This window comes from Coloeus monedula (genome assembly GCF_965178545.1).
Source record: "Coloeus monedula genome assembly, chromosome: 23".
Lineage (NCBI taxonomy): Eukaryota > Metazoa > Chordata > Aves > Passeriformes > Corvidae > Coloeus > Coloeus monedula.
In genome coordinates, this window is record NC_138803.1 from 3,720,935 (window position 1) to 3,735,635 (window position 14,701).

General features: G+C 54.1%; 2 protein-coding genes across 3 annotated transcripts; one reads left to right on the plus strand and one right to left on the minus strand.

Moving 5' to 3' along the window:
- Positions 1 to 26: 26 nt before the first annotated feature.
- LHFPL5 (LHFPL tetraspan subfamily member 5) lies at positions 27 to 8,007 on the minus strand. Of its 2 annotated transcripts, XM_082296079.1 has the most exons (5): positions 7,672 to 8,007; positions 7,483 to 7,590; positions 4,032 to 4,268; positions 3,685 to 3,717; positions 27 to 3,432 (listed from the first exon to the last, which is right to left on the minus strand). In XM_082296079.1, the coding sequence occupies exons 1-4, from the start codon at positions 7,892 to 7,894 to the stop codon at positions 3,701 to 3,703; spliced, it is 585 nt and encodes a 194-aa protein (XP_082152205.1). In that variant the 5' UTR covers positions 7,895 to 8,007; the 3' UTR covers positions 27 to 3,432; positions 3,685 to 3,700. The 2 variants fall into 2 exon arrangements, with proteins under 2 accessions (XP_082152205.1, XP_082152204.1); XM_082296078.1 differs by having other exon boundaries at positions 30 to 3,432; positions 7,483 to 8,006.
- A 116-nt stretch (positions 8,008 to 8,123) lies between these two features.
- On the plus strand, positions 8,124 to 14,154 carry CLPS (colipase). The gene is made up of 3 exons (XM_082296080.1): positions 8,124 to 9,473; positions 9,952 to 10,074; positions 10,155 to 14,154. Exons 1-3 carry the CDS (start codon positions 9,378 to 9,380, stop codon positions 10,290 to 10,292), a joined length of 357 nt encoding a protein of 118 aa, XP_082152206.1. The 5' UTR covers positions 8,124 to 9,377; the 3' UTR covers positions 10,293 to 14,154.
- The last annotated feature ends 547 nt before the right edge of the window (positions 14,155 to 14,701 follow it).

Sequence of the window (14,701 nt, forward strand, 5' to 3'; positions counted from 1 at the left end):
CAAGCAATGCCACAACGTTATACTCTGGTTTACAGCATAGCCTACACACCCAGCTGCCCTTTCCCAGACCCATTTTTCTCCTTGTTCAGTTTCAGTGTGGAGTTCTTCCTTCAAGGCTTCCAAGATTTTAGATAAATCTAACCTGTTCTGCTGAATTTGTTTGTGTGACTTAATGGGGACTCTCCTCAGCCAGTGGGCATCATCCATGTTTTTGCCTTGATTGGGCTTCACCAAAGACTAATTAACTAGAATCAGAGATTTTTCCTCAGTCTCCTCACTGTTAGCCACTGTGTGTGACAGATGTGAGCTCACCCGTGCTCAGATATCTCCCTTAGCTAAATTCCAACCCTCCTGTCTTCCCGTGAAGATCTCACTGACTCAGGAGTCAATTTTCCCACTGTTGATCCAGTAGCTACTGATGGGGTGAGATGTAACAGTTGGCATCAAGGTGGTGCCAGATCCTTGTTAGAGCAAAGACCTTGAAATCTGCCATCACTCTAAGTGTCTACTGTTTTCTTTGCTTTCCAGTCACAAACTTTTATTTAGTACTGCTTTTGAAAGAGCTTTTTAAACCTAGGTTTTAGTATCCTTTATTTCTTCCTCCAAAGTGCCCTGTCCATTTACTTTTTCTCCTTCCCTGTGCCCTTGATAGTCAGAATAGTTTCTGGACTTGGTGATGTTTTCTACTTCAATGCCTGTGACTTAAAGGTGACAAGCAAAATAAGCAAAAGCTGGAACTGACTAAACGCACAACCCTCAGCCAACAGATGGGTGCACCCTCAGCCTGCAGAGAGAGCCTTGTTGCAGGCAACTCTTAACATGATAGTGAGCCATAAGTTTTTGGGGTTTTTTATCCCTTACTGGCACTTTTTTGCCTTGCTTGAGGTGGTATTCATGAGAGATTGGCTTTCACTGATGCAGTCTGCTGTGACTTTTCATTTTTTGACCATTCACTTTTTTTCCAAGGAAAGGGTTGCAGCACCTGTATCACAGCCAAGCTGCAGCCGTGGACTTTGAAAATCAACACTTGAAGTTCCAGTGTAAAGATTTCTTTTAATTTGCTTCAGGTGCAGGCCTTCAGAAATAACTTCCCAGGATGGGACTGCCTTTTATTTTCTGGGCCATTAGCACAAGAAGAGAGCTAGCAGAAGTGGAAGAGAACTGACTTTTCCACGTAGATACTGGATTAGAAGCTGTTTCTAGAGTTACCCCAAATAAAAAAATGTTCTATGGGATTTCTACGTAAGCTTCTCAGAGGGGGTTTGGACATAATGGGTTAATTTTAATTAAAAGTTAAATCACTGTGGCATTTGATAGTTCTATGATGGCTTCTTCTAGACTTACCCATCCTGTTACAGATTCAGTGCATCCCACTCTTCTCTAAGCAAGATTTGGCAACGTTGAAACTTCAGAGACACTTCCTTACTCTGGACCAAACAGGCCTTTGGATTTGTGGTGGTTTGCAGAGGATAGAAGTTGCTGGAGACCATGCAGATGCTATCCAAGACAATTTCCATTGCCAAAGCTGCCAAGACCACTGTTATGTGTCCCTTCTGTGTCTGTGTTTGGGAACTGTGGTTCGTAAGGATCATTCACTCACAAACGGGGCCATTTAATCCACTTGAACAGAGTTTCTCCACTTCAGAGCCCAATTTGGCTTATTTATGCAAATCATGCTGCATGTTCCTTTAGTGGTAGATCAGGTTCTCTATGCATATCATAAAAAAAAGAAAGGCAGGTACCATACCAAAAAATGTTTTAAACTGCTGAATTGACCTTTTCTTTTGGTTTTTTCCTTTCATCCGGCATTTTCCAGTTGTGGGTCACTTCTGTATCTGTCACAGGAGGACTGCAGACAGTACTGGGTTCCAACTTACTGTGAAGATACATTGGCAGGGCAAACAATTCCTGCAGTCTTGAAAGCTCACCCGGTCCTGCCTACTTGAGACTGGCTGATGAAGGAACATTTCCCAGAAGGGGCCTGCACTCTTTGACTCTTGAGAGCTCCTGCCCATCCTTCCTTCCCTTCCCTCTGCTAGCCCTGACTGGAGGAGGGGTTTTTTTTACCATGATAGCCAAGGCTAGAGCCAGCTTGTGAGTTGAAGACCTGCAGAAGCAGCTGTCATGATTCAGTCTTGTACCGTCCGCTCGTTCACTAGGGCTTTGTTCCATTTCCAAATTGGAAACGAAGTGCTCACACTAAAGGATTTGTACTTGCTGTGTCAGTCTAAAACCTTAAGGAAAATACATTTTTATTCTTTCTACTTGGGTGCTTTGTCTTTTTTTTTTTTTTTCCCTTTGTGAAAGCCCTACAATAAACAGATTATTTAATAACTGAGCCCTAGTCTTCATACGTTCCCCTTATAATTCAGAGTCAGGGGCTCAGGGATGGAATTTGTTCCACTAGTGAGCACACAGTTTTCGTTTCCAGAATGAGGTAGGTAAAGATTTTGTTGCTGGTATTGTGATCCATTTTAAAAAGGGGAGAAGAGCGAAAAATAGGACAACTCTGCTGGAATTTTTCCATTCTAAAATATATTTTTCTTCAAATCTGTCATACCTCTGCTGTCTTATCTAGCCAAAAGTCTCAATAAAACCTTCCCAAACACTTTTTTAGAGGGAAGCCTAAAACTGGAAGGTATTTGTTAGAACTGAACTGAATTGACTGCTGCAGGAACCAGTAATTTACAGCAAGTAAAAATGAAAATTATAATGGAGGCTGATTTTGGGTCCTGACCAGGTAAGAGCTGCTTTGTCCTCTGCAGAAATGGGCTGTGCCAAGGGCTGCCATGGATGGGTGTTGGATGGGAGAGATGATGGGTAAATCAGATGAACTGGGTGATGCAGGGAGTTGATGCTGACTGGAACCTGCTGCTGTGCTTTGCGGGTGCTGTTCCAGGCCTGCTGCAGCCCAGCATGCTGGTTTCTAGTTTTGCTTGGTTTTCTTTTTCCCAGAAAAGTGCCCTTTTCCAGAGGTTGTGTTTGATTATTGTTGCCCAGAGCAGGAAACTGATTCATGGCTGAGCTGGGAATTGGCCTGTCATGGTATTTTTCCAGTAAAAGGGCAGCCTGGGAAATGGCAGATGTTTTCCTCTGCCCTCAGGAGACGAGCACAAAATCCAAAACACTGATGTTTTGGTGGTGGTTTTTTTAATTCATAAGTAATTTCCTCGAAAGAAGGTGTACAAACCCTCCAAAAGCAGAAAATTGCCATCCTTCCCCTCTTGTCCCTCTTGCTGATGGACTCAGAAAAACTCTCATGTCCATTTTGGGCTCTTCCAACCAAATAAGCTCCACAAGAGCTGTGAGGCAAGAGCAGCCCCATGGGTGAGTAAAACAGCTGCAGAAAATCCACAGAATTTGGTAAGTTTAGGCTTCCTAGAAGAGTCACTTCAAAGAACAGGGCTGATGGAAGAAGAGCTCTGGATGTCCCTGGGAACAGAAAGAGTAAGTCAGCTGTTGGGAGATGGAGTATGGCTTGAAATTTTATGCTTGTTTTGTTTTACACAAGGCTTTGTGCTTTCCCAGTTTTGGGAGGCAAAGCAAAGACTATTTCCTCTAACCACAAATAAAAACAATGTGACTCCAGCACCAAAATCTGCTGTCAGTCCCTTGGTAATCAGAATACAACAGTGACATCGTGGATGCTGGGAATATGAAAAATCTGTGTGATTTATCACTTACGTGGTGATCAGCTCTGTCAGTCGTTTCCCTCTTCTGTAAAAACAGAAAGAGAATTGCAGAGTTAATATGTAAACCAGAAAGCATTGGGTGTGTTTTGCAGGTTTGTTTTCAAAAAGGAATATGTTTAAAACAGGATGAGGAGAAAGCCCCAGAGGCTTGGGAAAGGTAATCTGGGTGAATTTGGGCTCCTGCCTTGTTCTCCATCAAATTTCTGCCTGCTGCTGGCTCCATCCCTACAGAGCAGCGTGTGACTGTGGCAGGGAGGAAGCCACCCACCATCCACCCAAACAACAGCAGTGACCTGTGGGGCTGAAACGCTGCAGTCGGAGTGTTCTCTCTGCACTCACCTTTCTCCTCCACCTTGAAATCCGAGGGGAGGAGGTTGTCCTGCCGGTTGCCCAGCACAAAGGCCAGGAAGGAGAGGATGAGGGCGTCGAGGATGCCGATGATGCACAGGATGTAGGCCCAGCGCACGGTGCAGGCGCCCAGCGTGTATTTGTCTGTTTTGTCCCCGCACATTCGCCTCACCTCGCTCGAGTCCCAGCCGTCGGGGTAGATCAGGCAGCCGATCATGAGCCCAGTAGCTGCAGGGAGAGGGGGACATCAGCCCACCAGCTGCTGCTGAGCTGATACTGATGCCTAAGATTTTTAGCTTTTTATGTTTTTTATATATTTGTAGCTTTGTAGATTGCTAAGCATGGCTGTAGCTTCTACTAGTTCTCCTTTCTTTACTACATTTAGAAATAATAAGTTAACCTTATAAACACATTCCTAAAAATGGTTTAGTCTTATTCCAAGAACAGAACCAGCTACAATGACATTCTGTTTTCCAACCAGAACCTGGAGCAGACATAACAGAAGTGGAGCAAAAGAAACCTCTAGACTGCTTCCAGTGAGTCAGTGTGGGGTCTGTAGCTCAGACCCAGGAACCCCTGACCGGTCCGGAGAGATGGTCCTGTGAGGAACCGTCTCCCAGGGCCCGTGCAGCTTTCCCTCAGCCACTGGAGTGCCTTTGCAGAGAGGTGCCTGTTTCAGCAAGCTAACAGCTCTTGAGTGATTTTCAGCTAGTGATTTCAGCTCTTGCTCTGTGAGGCAATCTCCAGGCCAAACCAGGAAAGAGAGATGAGAGGCCCGTGTGGCATTCCTGCATAGGTGGCTTTATTGTCCTGCACCCGCGAAAGGTGACCAGTGAGAGGCTCACTCTCCCGACTGAGCTAGCCAGGCTTCTTTTATGGGGATACAGAGGTGGGTGTGAGAGGGTAAAAGCCAATGGGTTACAAAGGATCTACATAGGGTCTCCCAGAGGATCGTGGTTCTGTGTCCTCTCTCACCATAACCAAAAGTGCTGCCTTTTCCAAGGGGATTCTGCTGGGAGGTTGTACAATCTCTTTATCAGCAGGCGTCCCTCCAGGGCAGGGGCTGGGCATACCCCACAGCTCAGGACCCCAGGAATTATTACCTAACCAACTAACCTTTTAATTGGGCAGTATATGATAAGTATACTAATTGATTAACCTTATAAAAATTACAATTACTGTACCATGTGTGATTTTTGTTGTGTACCTGAAGGCTTTCAACGAAAGGCTTGCTTTTATATTCACTCCAGTTGGAAAGATCTATGCTGTTTTCCAGGCATCAGTACTGAGAGAGCAGCTGGAGGAGCAAACATCATGCTACAAACACACCAGGTACCACAGACTCATCCCTTGAAAGGCCCTGTGGTTGCTCATTCCCGTGGGCTCTGCTCCACAGGCAGGGAGGAGCAGGATCCAGACTGTGCTGCCTCCCCACAGTCAAGGACGTGCTGTACCAGCATCCCTCATCACGGCGTTGCCTGGGCAACATCTCTCTTGCCTCTGCACGGAGCTCTGGCTGTGTCACTCCAAGGAAATACTTTCTCCAAACAAAACTGCAGTGGGTTTAGTCTGTGCAAGATGGAGAACCTGGCTAGAGCCTTGCAGCCGATTCCAGCTTAGGGTTTGCTAAGGTAGAGCTGCCGTCAGTATCAGCTTTGCAGGCAGATTAATTCTGCTTGTTCAGCTGTGGTGGTTCCAGCACCAGCTCCTCCTGTGACTACTCTCAGAGCTCACACACAACCTTGAGAGCTGCTCCAGCCTGGCCACGGGGTCCCCAGCACCTCACCTTTGCAGCTTTGCCATGGCACCTGCAACAACCTCGGTGCCAGCAGGTTGCTGAAGGGTGGCTCATGCCCCAAAATCTCTGAAGTGCCTTTTTGCCCCCCTCAAAGAAATTGTATTTACTGGACAAGAACAATGACCAGGCTTGGGATGAGTTCATCTGCAAGGTTCTGGGACGTGATTAAGAAAAACTCTTTGCATCCTCCATTATTACATTGATGCAGAGCATGGAAGCAACTGGTGCAGATGTGAGGCAGTCCCTGACTCCTCTCACACAAGAAATAACCCCATGGTGGGAGCTCTGGACAAGCAGATGTTTGTCCCTCCCCTCGTGGACATCTGCAGCTTCCTGAAATGCACCCTGCCTCACACCAGTGCCTCTTCTCTGCCACAGGGTGCTCAGTAAACCAGAAACCCCTTTCGGGGCAGCTGTCTTGTCCTTTGCCAATGTTCTCTTTTTCCTTGGCTTGGGGACAAGCGAGCAGCAAGGCACACAGGCAGCGTCCTTGGTCTGCAGAGAGGATTCCTCTTAATGGAAAAGCAGTTGGTTTATTCTGTATTTAATTAATCTTCCCTGTAACTAACCAAGAGGAGTTGCACAGAGAAATGGGGAAGCGGGAAAGAAATAATTTCTGTGAAAATGCACCTGGTGCAGAGCAAAGGCCAGGAAATTGATCCTCTCTTAGCCTGCCCACTCTTTAAAATAATTCCTAAAATGCAGCAGTACCTGTCCATCTGGCCAGAACTGCCTGTGACCATTTCCTCTTCCCCCATTCGGAACAACAACAACAAAAAAAGTAAAAACCCCAACTACCACAGCAAAGCCTTTCCCTGCTCCAGCTCCCCAGGAGGCTGAGCTGTCCCAAGCTTCTTATCTAAATCTTTGCTTGAGCTCGATTCTTTAGCTGGGAACTGAAGAAACCCCGATGCCACCTCCCACGGGGTGTCAGTGGGGGCTGTGGCCAGGGCTCGCATGAATGATTCAGGAGCAGCAAAGCGCTGGGTTGCCTTTCAGCTGAGGCTCTGATCAAACACAGGAGTTGGGTTACCAGGTGTCTCAAGTGCCTTGGGAGAGAGAGGGGGAAGGCTGGAGATCCACCGGGATGAGCAGAAAGGTAAAAAAATGAGAGTGGTGGTACCAAATCAGTCAGTCAGTCCCCTCCTCGTGTTTCATCTTCCTCGTCTATAACTCCCTGAGCTCAGGGAGTTACTACACTGGCCCAGCAAACGTCATCACCGTCTCCCTGCTTAATTCCTGCAGGATTCCAGACACAGCAGAACGCTCTGTGTCCTGGGTTGGTTTTTTTTTTTTTTTGGTGCTCTCGAACTGATCCTCTGAAGCCTCCCTGCGGCTGAGCAGGAGCAGTGGCACTGGGAGAAGTGGGGTAAGTGGAGCCACGAGGTTTGGCAGCAGCAGCAGCACCCGGGGAAGCACACCCGACATGCGGTGAGTTTGCTGCGTCTCAGCCGCTCTGAAGGAATCTTTTACTAAAAACTCCCCACTGGTAACCAGTAAGGGGGAGCAAAGGGCATGGAGGTGACACTGGTGTCTCTTAACTGGCCACCCCATCCCCCCAGCAGAGTCGAGGGCAGAAAGGGAAAAGGGTCGGCTCACGGGCAGCCCCCCCCGCGCCCCGTGCATCTCCCCAGCGCTGCTCACCCGCTGCCAGCTGCATCCAGGCACAGACTTTGTAGACGGTGGCTGCGTTGCAGAAGAAGAAGAGGCTGAAGCAGAGGATGGTGCCGATGATGAGGAAGGTGGAGATGCCTACGAAGAACATGGCAGTTTTGAAGGCACTGGAGGGGATGGTGCCGAAGTCCAGGGGGCTGCCCTTGCAGATGAGCTCACCGGTGAGCGCGTTGCCGATGCAGTAGGAGAAGAGGCCGAAGTAGCCGGCCTGCGGCGTGTCGATGCTGTCGCCGATCCAGTAGGGCTGGATGAAGGTCACCACCATCAGGATGGAGAAGCAGAGCGTGAAGAGGGCCCAGAGCACCCCCATGGCCCGCGCATTCCGCACGTAGTTGGTGTGGTAGATCCGGGCCGCCTCCTGCGCCGGCAGCAGCTTGGACATGGCGGGGGCAGCGGCCCCGGCCCCGCTCCGGCCCCGCTCCGGCCCCGGCCCCGCTCCGGCCCCGCCCGGCGGCCGCGGGGGCGGCGGGAGGCTCCGGCACCGGCTCCGGCACCGGGACCGCCCCGGGGGGCGGTGGCGAGACCTCCTCCCACCCTCGCCGAGGCGGGGGGGACTCGGGAAGAGCAGGGGCGGGCGCGGGAGGAGGCGGGCGGTGCCTTTCGGGATGTGCTCCCTGGATGCTCCCTGAACGAGCTCCGAGGATGTGCCCCTCTGTCCCTGGGATGCTCTCACGGGATGCACCCTTAGCCTTCTTCACGCACCTTGGGATAACCCAAATACCCCCAATGTGCACCCCATGGTGTGCCCTGGGAGGCACCCTGTGCTCCTGGGCTGTACCCCAGAGTGCTCCTGTGCCCTGCAATGCCCTCAGGAGTGCGCTCTGTCCCCTGCCGTGCCCCCAGTAACGTGCTGTGTGCCCCGGGATGTGCCATGCACGCCCGGGATGTGTGTCAGGATGTGCCTGGGCTGCACCGTGCACCCCTGGGTGTGTCCCAGGATGTGCCGCATCCCCCAGGATGCGTGTTTGGATGAGACCCAGGAGGTGTCTTGACCCCCAGCGTGTGCCCCAGAATGTGCCAGGGGCTGTGCCATGACCCCCAGGAACCCATCAGGCTCTGCTGTGTGCCCTGAGATGTGTCCCAAATTCTATGTTCCCTCAGCTGCTTCCCTCTGCCCTCCCAGCCAGTGTCACCAGGGTCTTCCTCAGCATCACTCCTGTGGCTGTCAAAGGCCAGGGCTGCATGGCCATTAATCATGTCCAAGACACTGTGGGCATGAAAAGCTGTGCCGTTCCCAGGGCTGCTTTCCTTTCATCAGCCACACCCCCCAAGCACTGAAATACAGAGCAAATATTTGTCAGGGCAGGCTGAAGTGCTGGCCCTTGGGCTGGGGAGCCTGGTGGGCTCTGGATCCTCACAGGGGGCTGTGCTATCCTGCACAATATGAGCTTTCTCCAGCGGGGTTCTTGGTGTCCATGATCCCACTGTTTGAGTGATGGAGGATCTGGTGGCTTTCCCAAGGAGCAGAGCTCCTGCCGTGGCAACCAGCCCTCACTTTGCCCATGAACCCATCAGCAGCACCCAGCAAGGAGGGTGTTCCAGAGAACTCCAGCTCCACAACCCTCTGATGCCAGGGGGAAGTAGAGGAGGAAGGACGAGAAGCACAGCAGTGCCATTATTTTGTGTTCCCTTTGGCCAAAGGAGCTGCCAAAGGGCAAGTTGACATCACCAGTGGGGGACAGTTACCTGGGAGCAGGACCTGGAAGCACTGGCTGCCCAGGCATCGCTGTTTCCTTGCCCTGGGCAGTGCAGCAGTGCCCCAATGCCACGAGTTGAGGTGTAATAGGAGCAGCCAGGTCAGCTGATGGAGACCGCGGCTATAAAACACCTGCTGGCCCCGTGGCAGAGCCACAAACGAGCCCACCATGGCCAATGTGCTGCCTGCCTGCCTGCTCCTGGCCCTGCTGCTCCTGGCCCCAGCCCTGTCGGCGCAGCACGAGCGAGGGCTCATCTTCAACTTGGTAAGAGGAGACCCTGTCCTTGGCTGCTGCAAGGGACACACAGTGCGTGGAGGGTTGGAGGGGTCTGCTGGGTTTTCTGGTGTTGTGAGGGAATTTGGAGCCTGGGAAATCAGCTCTATAAAGGGACAGGAAAGACAGAAAGGGGATCAGACTGAAGCTCTCAGCTGCCTGAGCCAGCCAGGACCCCCACCCTGGGTGACTCACAGGGACTGGGGAAGGGAGATGTCTTCCCTGTGGTGTCTCAGCCCTACTCCCATGAGTCCAGCAAAAAACACCGCTTTGGTGGGTGGTATTTTGGGCCAGACTGAGGAAACACTGCAGAGAGGGAGGCTGGGGCATGTGGGCAGCGGTGCTGAGCCTCAGCTGAAAGGCAGAGCTCGTGTTCAACACCCACCCAAACCCCTTGGGCTCACAGCTAGGGGGAGATCGAAGGGGAACAGAGAGGCACCTGGTGCTCAGGCCCTGCCTTGTGCTGCAGGAGATCGGGGAGCTGTGCCTGCAGAGTGCCCAGTGCAAGAGCGGCTGCTGCCACCGCGTCAGTGGCCTCAGCCTGGCCCGATGTGCTCCGCAGGCAGCTGAGTCCCAGGCGTGCTCCCCAAAGGTAGGTGCTTCCCTGCTCCCAGGGCTGGGCGGGGATGGGGGCATGTCCCCCACACTGCACTGTGCCCTTGTTCCCTGCAGAGCATCTATGGGGTCTACTACAAGTGTCCGTGTGAGAGAGGCTTGACCTGTGACGCCGATAAAACCATCGTGGGCTCCATCACCAACAGCGACTTCGGTGTCTGCAGGGACCCCCGGGACTCCTACAGGCGGCGGTGAAGAGAGACACCCCCCCCCCCCCCCATGCCCCTCTGTGCTGCCCCTGCCACCGTGTCTCTCCCCCTCTCCAGGGATTCCTAGATCTGGCTGTGGGAGAATTTGAGTAAAGAGCAGCTTCTGCCAAGCTGCAAGGTGGCTTTTTCACTCAACCCAGGACGGGGACGGCAGGGCCAGAAGGTCCCGGAAAAAGCCACATGGGCATGATGGCTTTACCTATATGTGTGTGCAATCCTACAATAATCTGGGCTAGGCCAGTAGCAAGCCATGGGCTGAGCTCTACTCAAGGGGTGTTTTAAAAAGGGGATGCTGGGCAGGGGAAGATGCAGCAGCCCCAGGATCTGAGGGAGCCGCCTGGGTTGTGCTTGACTTGGTTTATTTCCTGCTGTGGCTGCTCTGGTTGGAAACATTCCATAGAAAGGGTTTCTTGCCAGGAAAGAGGGACTTGGAGGTGGTGTTGAAGCTGTGGGTGCTCAGGGTGCTTGGTGGTTGTGTCCACCTCTGTATTGCCACACTGCAGGCTCTGGATGACCATCGAGCTGGGAGCTGGACCTCCTCCTCAGCGTGGGCAGACGTGGCTCAGCCAAGGGGGAGCCCCCCCTGCAAAGGACCCTGTGCAGGCAGCTGTGTGTGCCATGGGACCCTCTTGTGCAACACCTCCACCAGCATCTTGTAGAGCACCTCCTCAGGCTGCAAGATGTGCAGGAGCTTTGGGAATTCGGGATGGACCTGGAGAGTGATGGTGCTGGAAGCAGCCCTGGCTGGCAGCAAGGTCCCAATCCCCTCAGCCCTGCCCTCAGCAGAGCTGTGCCCTGGGCAGGGTGGGCTGCAGGGTGCGATGCCCAGCTCAGGGTCAGCGTTTTGGGCATGGAGAGGGAGCACAGATGTACCACAGCACGGTGAGGAACAGGAAGTACCTGTCTGGCAGAGCAGTGGATGCAGCAGGAGATGAAGGGATCCTCGGAGAGGTTCTTGGCTTCTCCAGTGCAGACTTCACCCCATGGTTTTCTATCCCTGGGGCAGAGCAAGAACCAGGCACCCACAGTGCCACTCCCCACTGCCCCGAGGGCTCTGCACCAGATGGGGAGGCCACAAAGGCTGGGAGCCATCCCTGGCAGCTGAGAAGGTGCTGCAGGAAACTTTCTTTTCAGGACAAGGGTGGCTGGCAGCTTGAGCATCTGCACCTTCAGAAACACCAGGGACACATCTGGGAGGGTGGCACAGCTTCGGGGAGTCCCCATTGCTGAAGGGAACATGGGGAGCAATGTGGGGACCTGCTGGCCCCTGCAAGTCTGGCTCAGAGGAGCTGCAAGAGGAGAAAATTCTGACCTGGATTTTAGTTTTGGGCTTGTGGTGGGCAGTGAAAGTCTTGGAGGGTCTTGTTCTCATTGTCGTGGTGGTCCTGGCAAGAGGCTACCAAATCAATGTCCTCACTGGTGCAGGATGAGGTGTGGGGTAAGGGGTAGATGGGGATGGGGGCAGGGACAGCAGCCCCTCTCCTGCAGCAGCCAGCCAGCCCCAGGCAGAGCGAGGGGAAAGGGACACGGGACACAGGGTCTGTCCCTGGGCTCCCCGTCTGTGTGGGGTCCTCATCCCCACACGCTGTTCCACACCAGTGGGAAGCACCCCGGAGAGGCTGGGACACACACCGGGGATCCTGAGAGCCCTGCCTGCCCAGGGCCGGCCTCGTCCGGGGCTTTGTGTTCTTGGCAGGGGCAGGATGTGAGCAACGCCCAGCCCCGGCCGTGCCGGGACCGGCAGAGGGCGGCGGCACCGTGCCCACAGCCCGGGGACCGCAGCACAGCGGCGATCCCCCTACCCAGGGGCAGCGCAGCCTTGGGGGTCCCTGAAATGCCCCCCGACCCTGACACTCTGCAGTGGGAGTCCCCCTGGAAGGAGGGGGAGTGATATTGGCGTGGGGGGCAGGCTGGGCTAATCTCTGGTGTGTTTGATGGGGGGATTTTGTGGTGTCCCCATTTTTGTGGTGTCCCTACTCTGGCAGAAGGAGGATGGAGGCACCAGAGAGGTGGGAAGGGGGTGGCTGTGCTGAGGTAGGGGATGCATAACCCCCGCCCCATCTCAGCCCTATATTTACTGGTGAAGCCGCGGCTTTATTTTGGCAGCTCTCGGCTGGTAAATATTGGCTTAAACCGAAAACCAGACGCCTGATTCACGACGTCTTAACAAACACAGGAAGGGGCCCCTGGCGCGTGTGGGGTGCTGCCAGCCCTGGGGACAGGGGGACCCTCCAGCAGGGCGGGGGCAGCCTCAGCTGCAAAGCGCGGTGCGAGCAGCGCATCCTTGCGCAGGCAGGCTCTGCTGCAGCGAGGCTCCCCGTGGGGAGACGTGGGGGAAGGAGGGGTACAAGCATTGGGGTGCCCCTTCCTCCTCCCCTGCTCTGCACGGGGGTCTCCCTGCTTGGTTAAAAAGCAGCGAGGAAGAGGAGACGGGAGGGACGTTGGGGCGGAAGGCAGCCCAAGACCCTCCCCAGCCTCACCCCATCACCAGGAGTGCCCCCCACTGTCCCAGCCCATCCCCTCCTGGTCGCCCAAGGGGTGCCCCGCTTACCAGGGCGGGGTGTGAAACATCTCCCCCACCCGAGTGCCCCCCTCACCCCCCCGCCCGCCCTGGCCGTTGTCACCCGAGGGTACAGGATGTTCTCACTCAGCCGAGTTCTCGCTCCCCAACCTCTCCCCGCCTCTCCCCCCTTTCCGCCAGCCCTCGGCCTTCACCTCTCCTCCTCTGCGCTGCTTTAACCCTTTTTTTTGCCCCCAAACACCGCCGTTTCCTCTTCTTCTTTTTCTCCTTCTTCATTTCTTTTTAATTTCTGCTCAGATGCACTGGAACTCCCTCTCTGCCTGTTCCAGGGTGTCCCTGCACCCCCAACTCGCTGCAGCTCCAGTGGGGTGCCCACTCAACGCCCAACTTTGCAGGCAACCCCAGCAAAGTCACCCCACTCCCAGCCTTGCAAAACACTCCAAGGCAGAAGTGTTAGTGTGTGTCTGGGGCAGCGTGTTGGGTGTTTGCTCCTGCAGCCTTCGCCCTGTGGGCAGAGAGGCTGCCAGCTCCAGGAGGGGGGAATATTTTTTGGGGGGGAGGGGGGTTGCTGAGCTGCTCCTCTCCCCCAGGGTGGAAAGGACAGGCAGCAGCCCCGCAGCTCCAGCTTAGGGCAGCGATTTCAGCGGGGGAAGACCCCAGGCACAACCTAATTCCATGTCCCCACACACAGCACACGCAGCTTGCTGCAGACTGGGGTGATGATGGGCCTGATCCTGCAGCAGGGTCAGAGGGGCTCCTGAGGGCTGGGCTGGGGGGCACAGGGGATGCTTTGGGGCAGGCTTGGGCTGCTTGTGCCTGAGGGGTTGCCCAGAGGCTTCCAGGAGTGCACAGAGGTGTTTGGGGGTGCGCAGAGGCCCCTGGGGCCCCCTTCCTGCTCTTGGCTCTGGGATTTGTTCCCCCTCATGAGCCTTTACCCCGCAGTGGTGGTCAGAACACGGCAAGGACAGCCAGGAGGGCAGTAGCCCCTCTCAGGGTGTCCCTTGGCCAAGGCAGGATCCAGAGGGATGAAGCACATCCTTGCAGGGTGTGGGGCATCCCAGCCAGCATCAGGGACTTGGGGAATCCCAAATCATCAGGGAGATGCCCCAGCCTGCCCCCACCACCCTCTGCTGACCTGGGACACCTCAAGCTGTGCCTGCAGCAGCAAAAACCCCATGGCAGCTCCAAGTCATGGGGCACAATGGGGTGCAGGGATGTGGGGACCTGATCCTGTGACTTAGGGTTTTCCTAAATCTGGGCCAGGTTTTCACTGTCCCAGGGAGATAGCTTTGGGATGGAGCTGGAGAGAAGCCATCCTTCAAGCTCTCTCTGGAAGAAAAGCAGCCTTTCTAGCAAAAAGAAAAAAAAATAAATTCATGGAAAGCTCTGGTTTGCCTCTTCTTGCCAAAACCAATTGCTGATGATTTTTCACGGCTGCTTTGGCTTTGCCTTTGCCTGTGACAGAGGGAACAATGTCAGACACACTCCTGTTTTCCCACCCTGATTTTTTTCCCTGTAGCTGGACGGGGGGAAGGATCCAACTGAAGGACAGGGACCTCTCCTAGGCAAATAACAGCCCCAGGGGCTCCCAAATCTGGCATGAGGACCTCAGTCTTTCGTCCATCCTCAGGGTTGGTTTTGGGGCTGGAAGCGGGTTCTCTTGAAGATGCCCCCCCCTAGCAGCCGAGGGCTGAGGACTGCCCGGCTCGGGGCAGTAGTGGAGGTTGCAAATGGGACATGGGGATGCAGAAGTGGCCCTGGGAGACATCCAGGCACCCCACACACCTCCACAAGCCCCTCCCCCCCATGTTGTCCACCAGGGCATAAGTGGAAAAAATTCTCATCCTGAATAATTTGCGCTGCTGAAAGAATTA

Excerpts from the sequence above, each read along its gene's own strand:
- LHFPL5 (XM_082296078.1), bottom strand. The coding sequence starts at position 7,894 with ATGTCCAAGCTGCTGCCGGCGCAGGAGGCGGCCCGGATCTACCACACC. Across the intron at positions 4,269-7,482 it reads CTGGATGCAGCTGGCAGCGG|CTACTGGGCTCATGATCGGC; the intron begins GTGAGCAGCGCT and ends CTCTCCCTGCAG.
- CLPS (XM_082296080.1), top strand. The coding sequence starts at position 9,378 with ATGGCCAATGTGCTGCCTGCCTGCCTGCTCCTGGCCCTGCTGCTCCTG. Across the intron at positions 9,474-9,951 it reads GAGGGCTCATCTTCAACTTG|GAGATCGGGGAGCTGTGCCT; the intron begins GTAAGAGGAGAC and ends CTTGTGCTGCAG. Across the intron at positions 10,075-10,154 it reads CCCAGGCGTGCTCCCCAAAG|AGCATCTATGGGGTCTACTA; the intron begins GTAGGTGCTTCC and ends TGTTCCCTGCAG.